Genomic DNA, 11,581 nt, shown 5'->3' on the forward strand with positions numbered 1-11,581 from the left:
TTTTTTACTTTTTTAGAAACTAATGTAAAAAAGTAAAAACTAAATCCTGTTCTAAAGGTAACCTACTCTCTTACTATATATGCATATACTATAAGAGAGTAGGTTACCTTTAGAACAGGATTTATTTTTTACTTTTTTACATTAGTTTCTAAAAAAGTAAAAAACTATATTGTTATAGTTAAATAATCTCTTGAATATAGATATTTTGCATAACCTAACTAGTAAAATCTCTGTTGTCACGTTCTCACATTATTCTCCAATGATATTTTTATAAATCAGTAAGTTATTACATCAGATCTTTTCTTCCTCCACAGAAGACCAAAACGACGAATTGTCCGGTGGAAGTCTTTTATCTCGGGTTATCGGATCCAGCATACAGCTTACTGGAGGACTTCATGTACCTTCACAACTACCCCGTGGGGACCAAGGGGGATGTCCTGTTGGGCAGCCATATGCAGATGATGTTTGTAACTATGGTCCTGTCTATGACAATTACATGTATCAAATGAAGAATAACAATTCTCCATACTCCAGGCCTGCGGTTCATTATCCTGGTTACCAAAGTACTCAAAGATATAATGGTCTGTACCCTTCGTGACCAGTGTAAGATATAAGATTAGTACAGCTTTAGTGAAACTGTTGTGTTTAATTTGTATATAAAAGAAGACTGGTAGTTACAAGCATTCCGGAAAAATAACGTGAAAGGCAAATTCATACACAGTTGGTATTGTAACCGAAGACAAAGCTTAATATTTTTTTTCCTTTCTATAAATGTTTGTTTGACCACAACCAAATGTTAAGTCTTCTCTAGAAAAAAGAAGAGAACGTATATATTTATCTTTAAAAGGTGTTGTAAGGATTAATAATATATTTGTTCTAACGAAAATTACAGTTAAAGGTATCATTTAGAGCATAATAAAATCTCTATGAAAACTGAGATGACAAAATACTGAAAGAAAGTGAGAAACATGAAGATCATAGTAAACTCTGTCATTTAATCAGCCACCATTACGATATATACTATATAATAACGATATCATCCCGGTGGATTATTGTATCATATATTGTGATGTTTAAACTTATATTTATCACGACGTAAACGGAATGTTTCTCAGTGTAAACAATTCAGATTACAAATTATAGGACAATAAAATACAAGGATGTTCATACAATCAAAAAAATCTAGTTTTTTTTTTAAGTTTGTATATTAATACTCTCACGTGTAATAATTCTGTTTTATTCATGTTTATTTAAGAGTGTTTTAGAAACCGTTTATGATTACAAGAATTATACCAGTATATCCACGAACTGTGCAGCTCCTTCGAATTGATTGGAGAATCAACTATTCGACTTGTTCGCAATAAAAAATTGTTTTAACCAAAACTAGTATACTTTTGATTTGTTTGTTTTCCAAACAGATGCACGCAGCAAACCCACTATAAATATCAGAAAAAATCATACAAAGTAAGGCCATATTTATGACAAAAGGGAAATGCATTATACAAATTATGATTTGAATTTAGATAATTTTTCTTCTCTATAGAAAGTTTCCCGTTGGAAAACAAAATTAACACCTATTTGCTCGACTATTGTATAAATAATTTACTTGATCCTATAGAATAAGATTCTAAGATAGCTAACAACGTATAAAAATCTCGCTTTTCTGAAACTAGAATTATTAACAACAGCTAAAAATTGGAGAAGATTAAATGAAAAGATCACACGCAAAGTCCTACTACTGTCAAACATGTCTGACAAAATAAGATTTGTTTTTGCATTTTTTCCACGTTAGCGCCCGTAAACATGATGAATCATTCTGTAAAAACCAAGATTCTATACTTTTGTTCTTTATATTAGTGGCACGTTAACATGATGAATCATTCTATAAAAAACTAAGATTCTCTTTGTATGCTCTACACCTTAGTGCTCGTAAACATTGTGAGTCATTCCGTGAAAACTAAGAATCAGTTTGTATGCTCTCTACGTTAGTGCTCGTAAACACGATAAATCATTCTTTGAAAACTAATAATATCTTTGTATGTTCTCCACGTTAGTGCCCGTAAACATGATGAGTCATTCTGTGAAAATTAAGATTCTATTTTTTATACTCTTCATGTTAGTGGCACGTTAACATGATGAATAATTTTGTGAAAACTAAGAATCTCTTTGTATGCTATCCATGATAGTGCTCTTAAGAATGACAAATCATTCTTTGAAAACTAACAATCTCTTTGTATGCTCTGCACGTCAATGCCCATAAACATGATGAGTCATTCTGTGAAAATTAAGATTCTCTTTGTATGTTATCCACGCTGATGCCATTTGAATATGACGACTAGTTGTGTGAAAATTAATACTTCCTTTTACAACAAGTTTTAGCAGTCAGCTAAAATAAATTCTGTTAAAGCTAACTTTAAGCTCAAATTTCTTTTGTGTGAAAACGTCGATCTGAAAGATAAGGGTGTGACTTATCATAAAGCATACAAGATATACTTACTTTTAAGCATAATCACCTTGACTTGATGCAAACACTGGACTTGTCTTCTGACAATGTAAAATCCCATTAATACTTCCAGCACTTAATGGACAGTCGTCATTATTATTGGGTAATGTAAAATAAATTAATTGCTCCTCATGATTATGTGTGGGTAGTTCTGTAACTGTAGCTTTAAGGATTTTTTCCTTTCCCGATTATTGTGACGAAAATGTAGTTAAGCAACAAGGCAAACTTTTGCTTTATTGTATATATCTTTGCCCAATGCCCTTAATAGTAAATGCCATTAATAATGCCTTATAACCTAGTAAAGAAAAAAGTTTTGCACCTGGTAGTTTTTCACATTTTCCCGCCTAATAGCTGACAATGAAAAGTGGTAGCTTTTTAAATTTAGCGTAAATATTTGTTTTACTTTAATGTATATTAAGCGACATCTTATTTTTTGGATTCACCAATGTATTATGTAGATTATGAAATATATTCTACATGGCTGATGTAATCTGCCTGAAGACATCAATATTGACAAGCATACACATGAAGTGTAAAAGTCATTTTAACGTTTTAACAATCTAGAGAAAATAAAGCTAAATATAATGGGTATTAATAGCCGTATTGAAAATAATACTACAGATAACTTTCACCAAGTGAAAAAAAATTAAAAAAGGAGCGAGTGTAAACTTTGTTAAACTGTACATACTGACAGTCGAATAAAGTTTTATGTAAACAATTAGTATCAAAAACAATATATCGTTCTCATAATAAACCGTACAAAAGTGTAACTTTAGCTAAGAAAGAGCGGCATCACACTCTCTAGGAATTTGCTTGGGGTTCTTCTGTTTAAGGTAGTTTTGAGTTTCAGCTTAAGGCGTTACAATCTTTCCCTAAACAAATGCACGTGTTTACAGGGCTTCCAATTTCTTAGTCATCTCTCTAAATCCACTGACAAAGTCTTTTCAAACCAAACTGTATCAGTTGTACTTGTAAAGTGTCAATCTTTGGACGGGTGATAAACGACCTACAGGAGGAGCCGTCGTGAAATCGAAACCAGATGGACAATAGCTGTGGCTAGCTTTTGCAGTAGGTTTAAAATATATAGCCACCCATGTACCACGGGTGGCTGACATTGGGAGGAAGTGGAGTTCAGGAAAGATGGCCAGTATCACTTTTATGATGTCCTGGAACTTAGACAGGACAAACGACGCTGACCATCAGTAACCACCTTGCATAATAAATCACTGTCTGTGTTGATGTGGCATGTCAAATCTGTTCAGCTTCAAATTCCAAAACAAGACAACAAATGAGCAATATATTTTGTTTTTGTTCCTGCACGCACGTACACACATAGCTGTTAATAATAACATTTATTTTTTCATTTCTCGTAAGACTGGGAAAGAAATAGTGTGCTTAATACGTTCTACACGAATGGTCAGAAAATAAATTCAATACTGTCAATTAGGTCTCCCTACAGTGGAGATCCGTACAGTATTAAGTAATGTGTTCTTCAATGCTACTCTTGGGCACAGTATTTGTGATAAAAACGTATTTCTGAGTGAAAAAGCTCAAATGTATAATCTATGAATAATTGTCCTAGAATTTAACCATAAAAGATAATTTGGTTCTGATTATCGAAAAATATCCGGAACTTTGAAATTTTATACAGTGTTTCAGTAATGCTCATTCATGATAACCAGTGGTTGTTCTAAATGACAATATTCTCGTCACTAGCTGGAGACCAAAGAACACAACATACATTCCAGTCCTAGGTTTCAAAATTACCATAGCAGCATGTGAATTAAATCATTATCTATCTATCTATTTTCCAGCAGTATTAATAGTGAATAGTTTCTGTATTTCCATTCAAAGATCCATTTCGGAAATATAAAATGTTAACCGCAACAAAAGAGAATGAAAAACTGAGCACATGTTTGAATTATAGATTACCGAAAGAAAATCACTGGACATTTCTAAGAATTTTTGTTATAGAAAAAGTAAAATAGCGTACTTATCAACACAGAAAAATCTCAAAAGGTGAAGGTGTGACAGAGAGAAAGCGTGTTTACAGCAGCCAATAAACTGAACAGGTTCACGAGGTTTAGGTACAGCAGAGTTGTCGTGCGGTTGTACCCGGATTAATTAATGATTAATCTTATACGCAATCGCACAAACATTACAAACATCCAACGTTGATTATACTTAAAGTGAACATACAAAAAGTTTACGCTACTGTGTTAGCTTCTGAGCTAGGAAATACCGAAAGAAAAAACAACACAATTCCTGAACATTTTAGCTATTTAAAAGATAAGACTTTGTCAAGTCGAAGCAGTAGAAAGCCTAATTCTTACTAGGATGCTTCAGTGCTTTACATATTAGATATTATAATTTATATATAATTGCGAAGTTTCACAATGTATGTTTAAAATATGTTGTTTCTGAATAGCATTTTTTATAATATTGTGCAGTGGTTTAGATCGTGTTTTTGATGTTGAATGGAAATACGCAGACATACATCACAGTATAATCTGAAGGGCAAAACTTTCCATTAAATACCCCTTCACATGGAAGGGGGATATTTCTGTTGGAAATCTCAAACATGAACTCATGTTTTACAAATGAAATTGTTTTCTGCTGTGAAACACTCTTCAATTTGTTTGTTTCTGTTTTAGCACATATCTGCACTATGTACTATCTGCGCTGTGTATGCCACGGGGATCGAACCATGAGTTTTAGGGCTATAAGCTTTGAGTCTCATAATTTAGTCACCTGGGAACAAAACTCATTAGATGTTTGTGTTTTCTTCAAGACTTCTTTTGTCCTATTTTTACATCCTACTGATTCCGTTTCCCAATGTTGAATTAGAGTAAGGAGTACAACTTAACACAGTACTATAGTCATTTATCCTGGTAAACGTTTAAACTTTCAAGAGTAATTACTCTACATCTGTAGGGTACAAACCCCAAGAAACAACAACAAAAATCTTCCATATTTTTGACTGCAAACAAATCCTTGTAAATACACTTAGTAACTGAAAACGCATATATTTGGTAATTGTGGCTGTATACATTCGCTGGCCAAAATATTAGAAAACCCAACCTAGCAACATGTTGCATGCCACCATATGCCTTCATTACAGTCTAGATGCGACGTGGCATTGAATCCATTAATGTCTGGAAGATATCTCCTTCAATTTTGACCATTCCTTAACCAATAGTGATTCAATTTTGGTAAAGTTTATGGTAGTTGACTATGTCTTCTGATAGCTCGTTGTTAAACGTCTCATAGGATCTCGCTTTGGTTGAGATCAGGGAAACATGCAAGCCAGAGTAGATGTTGAAAGAATATATCATGCTCACTGAATGAATCAGAACGATTTTAGGTCTGTGGCTTGTGAAATAAGTAAACCATCTTTGTTTGAGTAAAGATAGGACATTATAAGACGCACGAAGCCAGATAGGGTGGCCAAATGTTCGTGAGTAGAAATATGACCATTCAGAGGAACCAGGGGACCTAGCCCATGCCATGTAAATTAGTCTCACAATATTACACCACCTCCAGAACCTTGTATAGTAGAGAGTATGTAAGAAGGTCCTCTGACTTCAATAATTGTCACAACATTTAATCCTACCGTTATTGTAAAGCATAATTTATCTGATCGAATTACATATTTACATTGGAAAACAATTCAATACCAATGATCGAAACGCCACTGGAGACGTTTGTTTCTATTTTTGAGAGAGAGAGAGGAATGGTTTAGGAAGGAGGCACGCTTACCAGAATTGATTTCTCATAGCTTGTTACGTATTGTTTTGATGGAAATGGATGTTCCTAGACCCTTATTAAAGTTATCAATCAATTTACGCACAGTTAAATGTCTGCTAACCCGACCAATCCTTGATATTTTTCTCCAATCCTTGTTTGATAACTCTCTTTTCTTTCCACAGTTTTCATTATCAAACAAAGTTTTGCGAACTGATAATCATACAGTGTGGACTCAGGACACAGTGGCCTTTGATTTGCCAGTCAGTTTGACCATCCCTGTAATTAAGACAATCGCCAATCGCACGCCGACAAAAACACCTCATTCAGAACTTGGTAAATATTTTATTTTTCCCCTTATAGCGACAACTGATGTCCATACCATCAATCTTCTGTAATTATAGAACCCTGCTGGTTTTATTTACCTAATATATAAATACCTACTTTTGTGAACACGAAATATTCTATATTTTAGGGTTTCCAGCATTTTCGCCATTGAGTGTACTTTCTAATTTTTTTTTTTTGGCTAAGTCTATCGGTGGTTCAGCGTTGAGCTCGAGGGCTTATTTCGCTAAAAGTCGGGTTTCTCTCTTGTAGTGGTCACAGCGAAGGTATACCATTGAGCAGCTTTGCGATTAAAACAAACAAATCAAATAATTCTTGGCTAAAACTTGTCAGGATACGTGTCATATCTGGCAAATATGTTGATATAGACGTTGTAAACGAATATCACAGATTAGTTTTCCTGGTATTTGTTTTGAGACTGTTGATACAGAAGGTTGTTATCAATGAAGTCCCGCATGTAAAATCATCATATTTTGAAGTAAAATTTCATCGAAGGCAAGTTGATAATTATAAGTTATGTACATGAAACTTTCTTTCTTAGCCCCTGAAGAAGACTGGTTAACCTGTTGAAAGCGCCAAGTTTTCATCTGGCTCTTGCAATGTGATTTTTCAAACTTTTTTGATCCTACGAATTTTTTATTATCTTGAACATACCCGAATAAAGATATATTCCATATTAGTATAAGAAGGTTAAAATATGATAACATTAATATGACCACAAAAGTCTCATATTGTAAAGTTGGTTTAACATTAGTATTGATATGTGACTGAAGTATATAGAAATACGTATATTGTGCTCCATGCTGATCGTTAGTAAATATATGGTAGGTGTTGGTATAAGTATATGGTACGTGTTGGTATAAATATATGGTAAGTGTTGGTATAAACATATGGTAGGTGTTGGTATAAATATATGGTAAGTGTTGGTATAAATATATGGTACGTGTTGGTATAAATATATGGTAGTTGTTAGGTGTTGGTATAAATATATATTAGGTATTGGCGTAAATATATGATAATTGTTGGTATAACGATAAGGTAGGTGTTGGTATACATATACGATAGGTGTTGGTATACATATACGATAGGTGTTGGTATAAATATATGGTTAGGTGTTGATATAAACATATGGTAAGTGTTGGTATAAAGATATGTTAGGTGTTGGTATAAATATATGGTTAGGTGTTGATATAAACATATGGTAAGTGTTGGTATAAATATATGGTAGGTGTTGGTATAAATATATGGTTAGGTGTTGATATAAACATATGGTAAGTGTTGGTATAAATATATGTTAGGTGTTGGTATAAATATATGGTAGGTGTTGGTTTAAACATATGGTAGGTGTTCGTATAAATATACGGTAGGTGTTGGTATAAATATATGGTAGGTGTTGGTATAAATATATAGTAAGTGTTGTTATTTCCTAATTAGCTATTAATGAACTCTGGTAATTCGTCTTAAGTAACTGCTAACTGCTATCAGGATATGCAAATCAAGTCCAGTAACACTTTCTTTGCTTGTAACTTTGTATATTATCAGCGCCTGATTCTGCTTCTCTAAATCAAGTCCTCCTTTCCAAGGAAAAAAAAAATAGTCATGTAAACAGGAAAGAACAGGTTCTGCTCTTTATGATTTTTACAGTATTCGAACAGTTAGCGTTAAGCATCAAAATATAATGTAGAACTGTTGCTAAGGGTAGTATATAACTGGTAACCTCACATCAGGGTTCCAAAGGCAAAGTTATATATATCTCTCACCTACTCTCGAAACAAAAAAAAATCGTAATATTACCTATCATGAAATGTAACCCCCGGGGTTTAAATAATCTACGAGCGAGCGTGGCTTATTTTGTGAAAGACCCCTTACAGTACAGGAAACATTGATCTCCAGGATATGTAAACTTGAGTTTAACTAAATATTTTAAATATCATAACCTTATCAGTATTTTGACTTATTTTGTTTACTTTTTACTCAAGTATTGATTTTGATTAGCATAGAATGGAATATGTGTGAAACTGCTATAGTCAGACAATTGTTAATTAAAAGGCCCACTTGTTTTGGATATATAACGGACCACTACACCTGTGGTATAGGGCCTGATATAACTTTATCACTTAAGGTGGTGCCAGTTTGTGACGCCACACAATGCTTGTGCAACACTCTCTATTCTTGTGCAAACGCCTCGTGATCTGTAGTGTCTGAAATGATTCAACTCGTAATGCTATAACAAATGATACATTTTGGCATCCTTACTATTTGTTCAAACTTTAAGTTAAATTTGTACAGATGCTTATACGACAAAGTCTAACATACCACAATAAGCGTAAAAAACATAAATAGGTAATACGGACACACCGTAATATCTATCGAAACACTTCAACTTTCTGTAAAATACTTCAAATCTGGTATTACAAGATTCCGTAAAAGAATTAAACCACGTTTGTACATTATTACGCTTGAATAAAAATAATGAATATGCCATATACATTGCATTCATTAAAATTAGCCCCCCCCCCAGTGGCACAGCGGTATGTCTGCGGACTTATAACGCTAGAATCCGGTTTTCGATACCCGTGGTGGGCAGATCACAGATAGCCCATTGTGTAGCTTTGTGCTTAATTACAAACAAACAAGCTTTTCTAGAATCCGGGTTTCGATACCCGTGGTAGGCAGATCACAGATAGCCCAATGCGTAGCTTTGTGCGTAATTACAAACAAACAAACCAACCTTTTTTGTTTTCTTTCATCGCATGTTTTGTTATTTTTGTGCACTGCTCTGTTTCGATTCTGTCGTTTAATTAAGAGTTTAAAACTTTTGTTACGGATAAGAGCTGGAATAAAAAAATAAATAGATAAAAAATAAAATGAGCAATGTTCCTCCAGAGTCCACCTGCTGTAACATTTGGCCATTAAAATTAAAAGACTATTCATTTCAAAATGAAACTTTTCAATCCAGTATTTTAAAACACCACATTTCGCACCTCAATCAATATGAGACTATTTTTACAAACAACTGAGGTGTCACCTCTTACAACACCATAGTTCACAGTCTAACCAAAAAAACCTACCTTTTTATAACACCATAGTTCATAGTCTAAACAACAAAACCTGCCTCTTACAACATCATAGTTCACAGTCTAACCAAAAAAACTTACCTTTTTATAACACCATAGTTCATAGTCTAAACAACAAAACCTACCTCTTACAACATCATAGTTCACAGTCTAACCAAAAAACTTACCTTTTTATAACACCATAGTTCATAGTCTAAACAACAAAACCTACCTCTTACAACATCATAGTTCACAGTCTAACCAACAAACATCTGCCTCTTACAACACTACAGTTCACAGTCTAACCAACAAACATTTGCCTCTTACAACACTATAGTTCACAGTCTAACAAAAAAAAACCACCTCTTACAACACCATAGTTCACAGTCTAACCAGAAAAAGCCACCTCTTACAATACCATAGTTTACAGTTTAACCAATAAAAACCTGCCAATTACAACACCATAGTCTAACCAGAAAAGCCCACCTCTTACAACACCATAGTTTACAGGCTAACCAACAAACATCTGCCTCTTAAAACACCATAGTTCACAGTCTAACCAGAAAAGGCCACCTCCTACAACACCATAGTTCACAGTCTAACCAGAAAAGCTCACCTCTTACAACACCATAGTTTATAGTATAACCAACAAAAGCCTGCTTCTTACAACTCTACAGTCTGACTAATAAAAATCCACCTTTTACAACACCACACTTTACAGTCTGACTGACAAAAACCCACCTTTTACAACACAACACTTGACAATCGCAGTCCAAATCTGAAGTCCCCTGGTGGGTCAGCGGTAAGTTTGAAAACTGACAACGCCAAAATCCACGATTCGCTTTCTGTGGATGGAATCGTGTAGCTTTACACTGCGAAAACAACAACCGAATCTAAAATAACAAATAGTTTAAATCTAGTTATAAGGTTATGTTATTCTGTCAGAAAATCAAGAATAATATTTTTATTTGAATGTTTAGAACTTCTAGATGTGCTCAGCGGAGGACAATAAAGATTTTCTGTATGAAGGAAAATTTTTAGTTAGTGTGTTTGTTGTTAAACACCAATCTACACAATGGGCTATCAGCTCTCTTTCCACTGTCAGTAAACCCGATTTTTAGAGTTATAAGCCTTCAGACTTATTGCTGATCCACTGGGGGAAAAATATTTTAGCGTATGGCAAACCTGTTGACAAAGAATGACCTTCGACGGTATGACGCATGTTGGTCAGTTCTCAATCGTGATTAAAACGTTATGTAAGAAGCTTATATAGTTTACTAAAGTTGGATGGTACATTAACGTACGCTATCACGATACTGTATGAAAAATAACACTTGTTGATTCTCACGGAATATTAACATCAAAGGGCATATCTGTTAAGCATATGCAGAAAACAGATAATTATGAAATAAAGGGTGTCGAATCTTCCAGTGGTTGGTCTTTTGTAGTAGAGTCTTCTAAGATACAAACAATTAAAATGTTAAGCCTCACCACTTTCTGTGTGATGTTGGGTTTTGTACTTACAACCCAGGTAAGTTTTATGATATTGTTTATATTCTTGATATAATAAATTCTATTAGAAACTGAAAATATTTCGTGATGTATGCTCACAATTATGATAATTATTTTTTTAAAGTTTAATTTAAATCATATAATGTAATTTTCTGTCACCTTAAAGACGGCTTAATACTTTGTACTGGAACATTATTTAAACGTCACAACATGTCAGTTAAATACACTAGCCATTACTTTTAGAATTGGTCTCACAATAAACTGCCTATAATTATCTCTAAAACCAATAATAAATCTCAGTGAATAAAACTGATTTTCATTTAATAAATCTTTTGGTGCAGCTTTCATTATAATATTTGCTGAATTTTTAAATTCCGTTATACTTTGTAATTATAGTTTAACAATATATATATATATATAT

The 11,581-nt window shown here is 33.5% G+C and overlaps 1 protein-coding gene across 1 annotated transcript in view; it reads left to right on the top strand.

Annotated features, from left to right (window-relative positions):
• Positions 1–1,383, top strand: part of LOC106457529 (T-box transcription factor TBX1-like) — a 51,654-nt gene extending 50,271 nt beyond the window's left edge. The window contains exon 8 of the mRNA XM_013916958.2: positions 315–1,383. Coding sequence (XP_013772412.2) covers positions 315–598 — 284 coding nt within the window. The 3' untranslated portion in view covers positions 599–1,383. The remainder of the gene's footprint in view (positions 1–314) is intronic.
• The last annotated feature ends 10,198 nt before the right edge of the window (positions 1,384–11,581 follow it).

This window comes from Limulus polyphemus, unplaced genomic scaffold, assembly GCF_000517525.1.
Source record: "Limulus polyphemus unplaced genomic scaffold, Limulus_polyphemus-2.1.2 Scaffold342, whole genome shotgun sequence".
Taxonomy (NCBI): domain Eukaryota; kingdom Metazoa; phylum Arthropoda; class Merostomata; order Xiphosura; family Limulidae; genus Limulus; species Limulus polyphemus.